Consider the following 13,543-nt stretch of genomic DNA (forward strand, 5'->3'; position numbering starts at 1 on the left):
CCCTGCAAGAGTAGTTCTCATTTGAGTTACAGCACATTCCTCTTGCTTTTATTCTTTAGGCATGATCATACTGTGGAGGTATCAGACACTCTTTGCATAGTTTGAAAGCTCTTCATCCCAGCTGCTTCCATAAGGCATCAGAAACTCTGTGAGAGGCTTTCTCATACTCAGACATCCAGTGCGCATCCCAAGGAGATCTTTTGTGAGATGGGTGAGGGCTGCTGTTTGAATGGGGGACCTAAGCATGAACTTGCTGTAATACCTCTATGATCTGAGGCTGAAGAGTTGTTGAGTCAGACTTAGCTGCATCTTCTCACCTGAATGCCAGGCCCTCCACTGAAGGATTCTGCCCTCTCAAGCTCATGGGACAAAGATGCTTAACAGTGAACATGTTGCATGTGTTTCTGTGTTAGGGCCCTGTATAGAAGTTATTATTCCAACACTGGATGTTTTTAGCAGAAATCCAAAGTGTTGGCTCTAGATTACAGCTATTGGGATGGAGTGCCATGAAGTATTTTATTGCTGACCTCTTCTCCATAGGCCATAAATCACAAAACCAGTGGCGCAGGTTTGAAGAGACCAAATTCTGCGTGAGGGTTAGCCTTTCAGCTTCCTCTCATAGCCTCCCTGAGACAGTGCAGTACATTAAAAATCATAAAATCGTAGAATAGTTAAGAAGAGGTTTAGAAATGCTGGATAATGAACATGTTACATTTTGGTCAGAGAGAGTTTTTATCTCTTGGCTAGAGGAAATTAAGTGAAGTTCATCATATAGGTATTTAGCACGGTTGAAGAAGTATGAATTAAAGGAAAAGCTAAACACAATTCTGAAATGGGTTTCTGTTGTTACATTCCAAAAAAAGTCTGAAGTAAGTTTCAGTTTCCTGAAGGACATTTGTACTTTCTGATGCCAGGCCAAAAATGACGTGTTCAGTATTTCCAACTCCCTTCTGAGACACAATTGTCTTCTCTTTATTTGTCCAATAAAGCCTGAGAAAAGACTCTTTTGATTACTAGATGTATTAAAAAACATATTTACATCCCAGTGCTTTATTCTTTTAATCTCTTTTGCCTTTAGAGATATTTTTGTAATACGTTACATTCCAGTCTTCATTATGCTCTGCATGTCTCAGGTTTTTCTTCCAGTTGATTCTATGACACTTGATCTCACTGTGAATCTAGGTGCATCCTCTGGGCTTATCCCCAGCGTCCTCCTTTGTGCAATTTGAATAAAAAGCTTGATTGTGTGAATTCTTGAGGTCAACTGCTGATCCCTAGACAGGACAGCCTGTTCTGGAAATAAGCAAGCTTGATAGCCATTCTGTTTGCAAGCTGATGCAGAGGATAGTAGGAGCAACAGTAAAGCATATGTTCTGTTTAAAATGCACAGAAGGCTCACATTTGAAGTTGGGTAAAGAATAAGTTTTAAGAAATTTGTTTCATTTCTTTGTCAGATCTGTACTTCCTTTAATGATATTTCTTGGCTAACCCTGCTCTCACCTGTAGTGTCTGAGTTAAATTTGTCTGTCACTCAGTGTCATAGTCCCTCTGGTAAGGATCCAACTCCAGTAAAGTTAATGGCAGCTGCCCAGTTTAGTTTTACTGAGAGCTGGCTCAGAGTTTTTTCCTGTTATCTGATGAAGGGCTTGATTACAGTTTTTCCAGCATGCGGATATGGCCTCCTATATTTATATCTTTTTGTGTCTAGAAACTGATTTCCCAGAAACAGGGAAATTTTGCCTTTTCCCATTCAGCTTAGCCTATGATTATCCAGCAGTCAGGCAGAAGAGTTTCGTTTCTCGCTTCTGCCTGCCCATGGTTAAAGAGTCTGTATTCGCAACTTAACTAAGACAGTACATTCTTCTTCACCAAAAGCCATTCCAGGGAAGAGAAATAACTCTGTAGATGTTGTTACCTCCTCCGGATAGATTTTGGATTTCTGGATTTGATAGCAGTACATTTCCTGACACTTCGACATTGTTTTTAATTCCCCCCCTCCTCCTCTAATAAAAACAATGATAAAGATAATAGAAATAATATATTATGGGAGAGTCCACTGGAAGTTCCAGTGAACATCAACTTTAGAGACTTTTGGTAAGGCATTGCTAGGTGCTTCAGATGGCTCTGGTTTATTGTCTTCTGGGTAATTCTTGGCTTGTCTTGTTTATTTTTTCATCTTTCTGAACACTGCTGTTCTTACAAATCGTTATTATTTTGAAGACATGCTTTCTGCCTAAGAGCACAGTTTGTATCTTCCTACAGTCATTACATCCCTTTTAAATTTATGAGTTTCTGAGAAGTATATGAACAAGTGGTTGATGCTGCTTCTCTTAACCTCATGCGTTTCTGTAGCAGCTTGTACTGTCCAGCTGCCCTTTGGTAAGGATGCAAATGTAGGGGCAGATGCTGCCAGGGAAAAGCATTAAAAAATAGAAGAAGACACACTGACTCTAGGCCAGCAGAAGCTTTACATCCTCTCATGCTACTCCCACCTGAACGTGGTGTTTTGTGGCTAGCATTAGGTTATTAAATGTAAAATCTGCTTAACTCAAAAAGCATCATGTTAATGTGGTGCCAAGTTTCAGCAATGACATTTCTTTAGCATCTACAGCACTGTTACTTCAGCTTTTATTTTTTCAAGTTATTACTCATTTATTAGACATTAAATCTGTGCTGTTTATAAAAGATACTATATGAGAACAATATTTCACAGGCATCAAATGACCAAACTAGTACCTACCAAACAATTTCCCAGAGACATTTTACAATAACATATATGCTTAGTTTGGAATCTCTTGCTGCTTTTATTCAGGGATTCATAACTGACCAATACAAATTACTCAAGCAGTTGAATAAATAAACAGTTGAGATCTGGAAACCTTCATCTGTTCTTTGTGTTCATAGCATTTCCCAATTGAAAATTAAACATTGAAAATGTAACTTTACTTTATTCATAACACTGTTGCTATATTAGCCAGTAATAGTTGCCCTCAGAAAGATTCCAGTATTGATTCACATACCCACTGAAAACCAAACACTGAAAATAATCCCAGAGTTGTATTATAAACTGGTATTCTTCAGTTGTACATAAACAGGACATAAGAGAACTGAGAGGCATATCAGTGATGTAATGCATACAAGTAGCATCTTGAAAGATGGACATTTTAGAGGCATTTTTAAAGCGGAATTGGGAAGATTAGTTCACTCAGTTAATCCCAAAAAAATGAACCTGAATCAAGCTGATTGAGTTGGAGCTCCAGACTTCTGTTATCTGACTTATTTCTTCATTTTTACACTTAGGAATGGGAGTAACATCATCTCTTGAACTGGTAGTGCAGTTTTCAAGGGGAATACTGAGCTGGGTAACGTTATACAGAACTGAGTATTGTTAGAAGTATTCTCAAGACTCACTCCTACAAAAATATTTACACTGAAAGCAAACTTGAACAACTTTTCCATCTGAGATATAGAGCCATTCGGTTGCTTGGAATTACCCCCATTCTTTCATTTTATCAGTTGTTTGCAGGATCGGATCTTGCCCTTTTTGTGCACAATGGGAAATGTTAGTACTCCTTGCTTTCCTGGCTTCCAATAGCTCACTGCAGAGAGCAGCAGAGGGCGCCGCCCGGCGTGGATCCGGCCTGCTCCGAATTCCCCCGTCCGGGGATTTCCCACTCCACCTCGACCAGAGTCTCTATAAAGAGCACGCTGGAGCTATGCTCGTAAACTGGTGCGGGAGGGCAGGATCTCACTGTGCTTCTCCACGGAGAACAGAAACCAAAGCTTTTGAATTTACTTTCTTCACCTAGTAACAGCAATTACGAATGTTAAAAGAGATGGGAAGAACAAGCCAAGCTGTGCTAATAATTTTGTATGTGTTCATGACCGGTAAGTTGGTGTGTGTTATTTGACTTTATTTGGTTTTGACTTTATTAGGTGTAAACTGACCTACGGTTTACTGTTAGATCTTTATTTCTCTTTGTTCCAGTTACTTTTCCATCTCAGTGAACACAACTGGCAATTAAGTAGTTCTGTCAAAATGTCAGGAAGCTTTTTTTGACATTTTCAGTCAGCTTTATCTGTGCTCTGTAATGACACAGTCATTTTCTTACTGAGTTTGCTAAAAGACTGTCTAGGAGACAACTGCAGTATATCAGTGTGTGTTTGATTTTTACTGTCATACCTGACAGCGTCAGTCAAGTTTGGTACTGAATGTCCTGTTGAAAGTTACTCTGCAGTTGTCCTTGCTATCTTACTTGCCACTCCTTACCTCAAATGTTACAGGTTTGGAACCAGATCCACTTGACAAAAAATGTTATATTGTGCCAATGCATTTATTTTCACTGACAGAGTTGGGTTTACACTATTTTATACATGAGAACTGCCTGTTAAAGTCTCTGTTATCTTTGACAAAAATAACAGTGTTTACGGGAAATTTTGGAGATGTAAACCGCTGCATAAGTTTTGTTAGTTTAACCTCCACCTGCTGCTGAGTTCATGTCTGTTCTCTCTATTGCAGTTAAAGCTTTTGAAATGGAGATTATACCTGCTAACAGAATTGTTAAACAGATTGGAGAAACACTCAAACTCACCTGCAATACTACTGGCTGTGCATCGCCAAGATTTTCCTGGAGAACCCAGATGGACAACCCCCTTGGAGGAACAGTGAATAATTATAGGACATACTCTACCTTGACTATGAATCCGGTTAGCACTGTGAATTCTCATGACTATCTGTGTACTGTCTTCTGTGGTGAGAAAGAGAAAAAAGAGAAGAGTGTCAAAGTTGAAATTTACTGTAAGTAAAAATGTAAAATTCTCTTTAAGCAGTACACATTTGTGCCAAATCAAGAAGTGGTTTTACGTATGGTGGTTGGTAGTTAACTAATAATGCTGGGATAATGGGTCTGCTATAGTTCAACATGTATTCCTTGTAAGATTCCTTTATCTGTCTCTTCAGGATGCTTTCTCAGCCCCTTTCTGCTTAGCTTTCTGCTCTGAAGGTTGTGTGTACTGATCTAAATATTTGTAGAGCTGGAAAACAATAAAGAATCAAAGCGTTTGCAGTCTGCAGGGGAATGGTTCTGTTGCCTAAAATACACAGAAAACAAGATAGCCCCGGTGTATGGATTGCTCTGGATGCCTGTATTTAGTCAGCTGTACCACTGTCTAGGTGCCTTGCTAGATTTTATTAGATCATTTGTGATCATATTTCAACAATGGTACAAGTATAATTCCTGTTAGTGTATGAATTGCTTATAAAAGACCTCTGTGCCTTCATATGAAGATATGAATAATGTCTGATAATAAAGTTGGTGCAGTGTCATGTTCTGAATGTCTCTAAACTCAAGATGTTTGGTGTCTGGATGTTGCTCTTGTGTTGACCCTAGAGCTCATCTCTGCTAGACTAAAGAAATGGATTTTATTCTTTTAGCTTTTCCCAGAGATCCTGTCATTGAGATCAGCCCATCTTTAGCTGCTGCAGAGCCAGTCACTGTCACCTGTAAAATTCTGGATGTGTATCCTTCTCATTACCTGGAAGTACTCCTAAAGAAAGAGGATCATGTTCTTCATGAGAAAAACTTTTATGAAGATGAAAGCACAAATACAGAGAACAAAACTGTCACATATTCATTTAATCCCACAGCTGAAGATATAGGGAAAGAGATTACCTGTGTGGCGAAGTTACCAATTCCTAATATGGACTTTGAACCCAAAGAAAGAGTAACTTCTGAGAAACTGACTGCAAACTGTAAGCATTTTCATTCTAGGCTTTTCACACCAATTCCTGTTTAATGTTAAATTTCATGGATTGGGTTTCCAAAGTGTGTGCTATAAAAAATTTATAATCTGCGCTTATTTATGACATACGTTCAATTCTGTTGTATACAGTAACAGTCACTGAGTCATTAAATAACCACTGTTGTTCATGACAGAAGTTAGGCAATGCTTACGTTGGGCACTGGTGTTCATTCAGAAAGCGGTGGCCAGAAGAAAACTGGCAGATGCATGTTATTAAAATTGCCATATTATGCTTAGCAGTTACAAGTTTATAGTCCTGAACAATGGGACAAATGGAGGAATAAAAAACTAATAATAATTTGTATACATTTGGTCTAGCTTAGCTTTCAAAACTGAAAGCTAAAGGTCTTACCAAGCCTGGAAAAACTGTTCCACTGTGTTACTGGAATAAATATGATTCATGTATTCTTGGTATTGTGTGCAGTGTACCTCCAGAGAAGCTAGTGTAAAAGATGTACATGCCATTCTTCGTTCACTTACTGACCTTCTCTCTTTTGTTCTCTTCCAGTTGGCCCGCAAAATACTGTCATTACTGCATCTCCAGGCAACTGGCCAATGAAGGGAGACACTCTGAACCTCACTTGTGTGACTGAGAGTAATCCACCAGCACAGATAGTTTGGAGAAAACATCTGGCTGATGAAAGCATTCAGCTTCTGACAAAAAACAGTGTCCTTTCTATTCCTGATGCCCATTTCAATAACTCAGGACTGTACATCTGTGAAGTGACTAATCTGGTAACAAATAAAACAGAGAAAGCAACTGTGGACTTAGTTATACAAGGTACAAGTCTGCTTGAATTAAACCTGTATTACCTAGTACCCAGCTGTCTGTTGGGTTGGAGGATGCTGAAACACTGAAAATTAGGACATGACTGGGGCATTCCTTGTGATGTATTCAGGAGTTAGCTTTCAATGTACTGCTGCTCTTCATAGGCTATGCTTTTCATTTCTATGCTTCATTTTCAACTAATACTTTCTGTGCTGCTGTTGTACAGACATACTACTTTCACTTCCTACAGTGCAATACTCAAAGTGATAAAAGAATCTGAGAAAGTGGTGATGTGGGGTATACTGTTCTTTGCTAATGTATATAGCAGTTTCACAGGGACATCATGGTCTCTTTCTTTGAACTTGTAGTTTTAGTCATTAGTAGCAAATTTAGTAGTTATTTAATAGTAAATCAATTTGGGACATTATTAGTATTGGTATCAGTATCAGTGTTAGTATTGTATTATTGGTATTACTGGTACTATTAGTATTATTATTGATACTTTTTCAGTAGAGCCAAAATTCTCAGATGGAGCCTGGGACCAAACCCAAATAAGCAGATCCTTGGGCAAACAGTTCCTGCTTTCTTAAACCCCTCCCCATCTTTAGTACTTTTGCATTAGTATAAAAGCATTTTCTTTTGTCATGCAGGTGCTCCAGACATTACAGAACTCTCCATTGAACCTTCTACCACAGTTCGAGAAGGAGAAAATGTTTCCATACGATGTTCTGCTGAGGGTAATCCTTCTCCAAGGATTATTTTAAGGAGAAAATCTGACAGTGCAGACATGGGGCCTTACAGTGAGGGGAGAATTCTCCTTCCATCTGTGACGCTCCTAAATGGAGGAGACTATGAATGTGTAGCAGAAAATAAGTTTGGGAAAAGTAGAAGTGAAGTAACACTTAATGTGCAATGTAAGTACATGTAATGTTTTCCCAGTCATTTAAAAATAATCAGTTTATGCTCAACTTACTTCAGTGATAAATGTGCCAATAAAATGAAACACCACCCTGTGAGTACAATAAACCCAGCCTAGTTGTCTGCTCTTCCCCAAAGAAAGGAGTGGTGCTGATGAGCGAAACAAAGACATGAAATCCTTAATGTAATGCCAGTCTTAATCCTCATGTAATCAGGATCTGGATGAGCATGAAACTGATCTTCCTTCTTAACATTCTTGGTTTAGGCTATAAACCAAGAGTGTGGTAGCTCTGGCAGTGTATGCTTTACTTATTCTGAGAATGAGAAAGAAATTAACTGGGAGGCCAAAAACCCGACATCCCATAGGACATGCTATATCCACCTCTAAAAAATCCAGTGATGATTAACCACAGGGTTCTTCCTTCCAGATGGACCAAAGAATACAATGATCTCTGTTATTCCTGCCACTGCTGTTAAAGAAGGTGAAACTGTGATAATGAAGTGTACTAGTTCTGGCAATCCAGCTCCAGTGATTTCTTGGAAGAAAAAGAAGACTACTGGGGAGCCTGAGAAAATCTGTACAGATGCAACTTTAACCATAAAGAACATAAAAAGTCAAGATCTGGGGCTTTATGAATGTGAAGCTTATAACCAATTTGGCAAAGAAGAAAAGGATGTGAAATTGCTTGTTCAAGGTTAGTAGAATAAGCTGGAACATGAGTTTTCTAGTTTATGTATTTTAGGTCCAGATCTTATTCTATGAAGGACAGGGGAATTCTGTCTTTGATGTCAATGGAATTCAAAGGTGGCCTTGATGTCATTAAGTCATTTAGGAAGCTTTAAGTAACGGGTGAAATCTGCCTCGATACATTTAGCCTTAATACAAGGGTCTCATGTCAGATGAGTTTGCATCCCTACAAAGTGGCAGATGTATGCATAAGGCAGAGAAGATATGCAATGCCTGTATGTTCTTCTGTATAGGTCACAGGAGCATCCAGATACCTCCATGCAAAAGATTCAGAGAGAGTGTACGTGGTGAACCTCTCTGTGGAGGGCCTGTATTACAGCCCTGTGGCTCTCCTTTAAGTTACAATTCTCTCCTGTTCTTGCAAGCTGCATTTAAGCCGCGCCAAATACCAATTGCCCTGATAGCCAAGTCTCATTTTCAGCAGTAAGCGGATTTCTCTGCTTTAGCCCTGCTGCTTCTGTTTATTGCACGGCAGCAGCATATTGCTTAGAGATCGTTTCTGCCACTAGTCCATCTCTCTTCCTTATTCTTTACTATTTTTGTAGCTACACCAAAAGATACACTTTCAGTTTTCCCTTGAAGTGCAGTGATACAAGGTGAAAGTGTTACCATCTGTTGCACATTTGTGGATGTTAACTCTGTTCAGAGTACTCCATGAAATAAAATAGGTGATGGGATCACAACCCTTGAAACAGAAGATGGCAAATTCTTCAATTCCATTAAGAATGAATTGGATTTTAAACCCTGAGATGAGTTGCAGTTACTCAGATTCTTGTCATCAGTGATGGGACCTTAGTGCTAACAAAAAATGCTGTTTAAAACTGCAAATGCACAAAATCGATGCTGCTTCAAAATCATTCATAGTTCCACTTCCACCTTTGAAAACAGGATGTAAAATTGTGAAGCCTATTGAAAAAAGTACTATTCTAGAACTCCTTCCTTAGCCTTTTCTCTTCTGTTGAAAGAGGACATCAACCTCTGGGGCTGTTGGTCCTTGTCCTTTAATGAACTCAAATGAATAAACAGTGATAAGAAGAAAAGGCTCCATATAATGTAGAAGATATGCAATATACTCCATTAATTGATAAAATGTCTGTCAGCTGATGATTGCAGTGTGTGAAGGATAGTTAATGACAGTAGTGTCTAAAGTTATATGCTTGAATATTATAGTGAATTGCTTCACAAAGTGAATTAGTACTTTGTGTGTACAAGCTGCTGATACCTCATGAGTTTTTCACTTCTGTTTATTGCTAAATCCTACCTTGCATTTCTTTTCAGTTCCTCCCCAAAATATCACTGTGTTAGTATATCCATCAGAAAATGTGAAAGAAGGAGAAAACATCACTATTACATGTAGCGCATATAGTAACCCACCATCAGAGATGGTCCTGAAAAAACTCCATCAGCAGAAAGAAATCATTCTGCCATCAGTGAATGGAACATTTATACTTTACAATGTCACCAAAAATGATACAGGCAGATATTTGCTTGATGTTTTCAATGAGGTTGGAAACAACATCACAGTGATTGAGATAGCTGTTGTAGGTAGGTAGATTTATTGCCTTAAACTTATTTTGTTCATACTTTCTAACGAATTTTGTGTCAAGGTTAGCACAACTAGCTCATGGCTGAACCTTGCACAATAATACTGCAGTTAACCTAAAAACCACCCAAAACCCAACAAACAAAACAAACCAAAATCAAACCAAATACTCAGCACCAAGCAGCTGGGGAGAATAAGCTGTATTTAACCTCCTTTTGGTGTAGAAGGCATTGTCTCTCCTACCCAAACTTGTGCAATAGCTTTAAAGAGATGGCTGCATTCATGAATAGTGAAACTAATCCAGAGAAAGTTCTGTTTCACAAATAGATCTAAAGATTGGGCTATTTTAAACATGGTCTTCTGAAGCATCATTTCCAGGAGGTAGAAATGTCCCCAAGTGTTTCCTGGGTAAAATACGTGATACTCATGTATTCTTCATGAAATCCATTGTATTCTTTGTTGTAGATGGTATCAGCTGAGTTTGAATTTGTCGAGCAAGAATAGGATTTGAAGTGTGCAATATGGAGTTACTAGTAAAAAAAGAAAGCATAAGGAAAATGGTTTGAAATGTGCTTTGTGCAAGAAAACAGAACTAGCGTTCCAAATGAAGGTCATGAATAACACTGCTTTTACAGGAATATATGTGTCTCTTTCAGTCAGTTTTTACACAACTTTTTTTTCTCCTCTTATCTCCAATTTCAGAAAGATTGGCAAAACCAGATCAAATGATCCCACTGATTATTGCATTTTCCTCTGTGACAGCAGTAGCGGTACCTGCAGTTGCAATTTTGATCTACGTGTCAAGAAAAGCAAAGATAAATGGATCCTACAGTCTTGTAAAAGCACTTGGGCTGAAAGTGTGATTCCATGAATAGAAGTCTAAGTTCATAATAAGCAATGTTATTTATTGTTGTGACTGGTTCCACTTTTCTGTGAAATACAGTAACAAACAAATGACTTAAGAACACCACCACATGATAGCAAATGGATTGTTTTCCTGTTTTGATACATATTTTGGTATTTCAATTAAAGGAAAAACTGGCGTCCTATCCTAGAAGTGAGTAAATCACTTCTGTGTTGAAGCATGCTGAACATAGAGTTCCTTGGAGAACTAGGTTTGTACATAGTGTATCATTTGTGTTGTAAATATGTTCAACTGACTATCACTTCGTAAAATTGCAGTCTTACTGCAACTGTACAGGGAAATGTTAAGTCAAAGATATAAATCAGCATTACTTGAGCTGAGCAGATGATAATATTTTATTTTGTATTACCTACAGAGCGAATGTTTTTAATACAACTTGTCTGCTTGTAGTAATGTTTGGAAAATGTTCTCTTTTCACTCGTATTGCCCTAAACCCTGTCCCTTCAATGAAATTCCATAGTCGCTGGGCTATGCCTTTCTGATCCTTTAAATGAATTTAAGCTCTCAAGGCTCATGTGTGAAACATTTTATTTTTCATATTACTCAGACAGTGCCTGGGGTTATAGCCTGGTTAGTTTTAGGACAGCTGAAATATTTTGGTAGGGTTTAATCATTACCAAATCAACGTCAGAAATTCTGTTACTTCATGAAGAGCCAGGTGAGACCCTGATAAATATGCTTTGTAGATTTCTACTGTGAAATAAAGCCACCAGTAGGTTTCTTTGACTAAATCCGCCTAGTGATTCTGTCAGAATACACATTCCTGTATGGAATATGTGGAATATAGAAGGAACCAGTGAAAACCATTATCCTTAGCAACAGCAGATTCAAGTGTCATGGGAAGCCTTAGTTGTGAAGGCACAAGCAAGGCAGGCAGTGACCTAAAGAAAATAAGAAAAGGGAGAGGCAAAATCAATGCAGCCTCATCAGTGGTGGTTGTTTCCTAGGGGAATGTCCCTCCCAAGTTGCTCACTGTGGAAAACTTAACCACTTGCCTGACAATTTTGCTTTTAATAGACAGCTGGTGCCTACATGCTCCACCCTGATTAGTGCTTTTTATTCACTGTACGCTCTCTCCAGTGTGCTAATGGCAAAGAAAACGGTGGTCTTTCCATGCAGAGGCAAAGATGAGAGGGAAGGAGTTGTGGATTTGATAGCATTCTCCCTTACGTCCTGTCTCCTGGATGGCAGTGTTGCTTTTGACTCCTCTGGCTGGTGATGTTCAGCACTGAAGGCAGGGCTGTGGGAGGTGCAGGCACTGTGGCTGGGATGTTGAAGTGTGTCTAGTCTCAGCCACTGTGTCAGGCACAGGAAGGTGAGTTTGGCTCTGCCAAACTGCACGCATGAGGTCAACGAGGGATATGTGAAAAGAGTTTCTTTACATCATACAAAAGGTGGCAATTGCCCCCAGCAGCACTACAGACAGAGATGTCTCTTGGTAGCTTGCTGCAGGGTGAGGCAATGGTGAAGATCTTCCATCTGGTTTTCACAGCGTGTTCAGCAGTGTATTGTGCACAGTAGATTGGTGCATACAGGGTCTCCTGTGCTTATCTGCTGTTGGAAAGGGAGGCTTGGAAAGTGGAGGTGTATCAGAAAAATGGGAGAGCAGTGTGGACTTGGCTTGGAGGAATGTGAGCATGCAGTAGGAGGGTGAAGAAAAGATTGAAGACAGAGGAGGAGGAGAGCTTTGACAGGCCCATGACATACATTTCTTGGAGGTGGTGCCAAGCATATTTAGTCAGAATGATGTCAGGCCTGTCTCAGTGCTGTCTTGTGAACAAACCACAAAGTATGATTTTTCCATTGTGCAAAACTTTGGTGCACTCACATTTTGCCTACTGGGCATAGCTGTGATATGTGTAGGGCAAGAAGGATGTTTTAAAAAGATACAGAGAAAGAGGACTGGAAAACAGGAAAATTGGAAATGTCAGTGACTTTCCAGTTTGGAGAAAGAATTTTGGAGGAGGGGATGTGACTGACATTTTCCAAATCGTGAGAGCAGCTGATGGCAAATGACAGATGCAGAGCTGCTGTTTGCTAAATCACGCAATGCCATAACTGCAGGGCACGTAAGGTAAGGGGAGAGAAGCTTAACAAGAACAATAGGGAGTGCTTCTTTACACAGTAAGTGGTGGACTACTAGAAGCTGCTGCAAAGGGTTGTGGAGGACAAAAGTATCAACTGATTCAAAAGAGGAATGAAAAAAATAATGGACTAAAAGTCTGTAAACAAATACTAGAAGGAATAGACAAAAATGGACGGTTTAACATCCCTGACCTGATGGTGCTGAGCCGTCCTCAGGGAACATATGGTAAGAAAGTGGCCAGGTTTGCATACTCTCCTAAAGTAGTGTCTTCCACTACTGGAGATGTGCTGTGGTAGCTGGATCACTGGTGTGATCCAGTAAGGAATGTCTCGCCTTAGGCCTTTTCTGAGCAGTTTTGCACCAGGCCTATTTGAGAAGGGGCTTAGCAGTTTCTGTGCTGCTTTTCCTTCTCCTGTTGTCCCTTAGAAGAAATAAAACCAGGAAGGATGAGTGAGAGTAAAAGAGGAGTCATCTTGCAACAGTACTTAGGTGCCTGTGTAGTCTGCCCTGGAAATTCCTCCACAGGTTCCTGGTATCCCCTTGGCTGTTGGTTTCACCAGGATTTGTGATACAGATACGGACCATAATGTCTATATGGCTTGGCTGCCCTCTCAGGTTCTCCATTAGGCATGAAGTCAAAATTTTAAGTCAGTAGGAGTTGACCTGCAATTTCCACAGTGCCTTTTCCTTTAACCCAGGAGCACTAAATCAATACATAGAACTTGTAGTGCTCACTTTAGGAGAGGCTGCTG

General features: G+C 39.5%; 1 protein-coding gene across 2 annotated transcripts; it reads left to right on the plus strand.

The window, feature by feature from the left end:
- Nucleotides 1-3,723: 3,723 nt before the first annotated feature.
- On the plus strand, nucleotides 3,724-11,214 carry VCAM1 (vascular cell adhesion molecule 1). 2 transcript variants are annotated; one of them, XM_057402127.1, is made up of 8 exons: nucleotides 3,724-3,888; nucleotides 4,520-4,798; nucleotides 5,435-5,752; nucleotides 6,311-6,583; nucleotides 7,222-7,485; nucleotides 7,918-8,184; nucleotides 9,516-9,782; nucleotides 10,483-11,214. In XM_057402127.1, the coding sequence occupies exons 1-8, from the start codon at nucleotides 3,825-3,827 to the stop codon at nucleotides 10,641-10,643; spliced, it is 1,893 nt and encodes a 630-aa protein (XP_057258110.1). In that variant the 5' UTR covers nucleotides 3,724-3,824; the 3' UTR covers nucleotides 10,644-11,214. The 2 variants fall into 2 exon arrangements, with proteins under 2 accessions (XP_057258110.1, XP_057258120.1); XM_057402137.1 differs by lacking the exon at nucleotides 9,516-9,782 and having other exon boundaries at nucleotides 3,725-3,888.
- The last annotated feature ends 2,329 nt before the right edge of the window (nucleotides 11,215-13,543 follow it).

Source organism: Pezoporus wallicus, unplaced genomic scaffold (genome assembly GCF_028554395.1).
Source record: "Pezoporus wallicus isolate ANWC-B61680 ecotype Strahan unplaced genomic scaffold, APGP_CSIRO_Pwel_v1 contig_3489, whole genome shotgun sequence".
Taxonomy (NCBI): domain Eukaryota; kingdom Metazoa; phylum Chordata; class Aves; order Psittaciformes; family Psittacidae; genus Pezoporus; species Pezoporus wallicus.

Coding starts and splice junctions, on each gene's coding strand:
- VCAM1 (XM_057402127.1), top strand. CDS start 3,825: ATGTTAAAAGAGATGGGAAGAACAAGCCAAGCTGTGCTAATAATTTTG. Junction 4,799..5,434: donor TGTCAAAGTTGAAATTTACT/GTAAGTAAAAAT, acceptor TTATTCTTTTAG/CTTTTCCCAGAGATCCTGTC. Junction 6,584..7,221: donor TGTGGACTTAGTTATACAAG/GTACAAGTCTGC, acceptor TTTGTCATGCAG/GTGCTCCAGACATTACAGAA.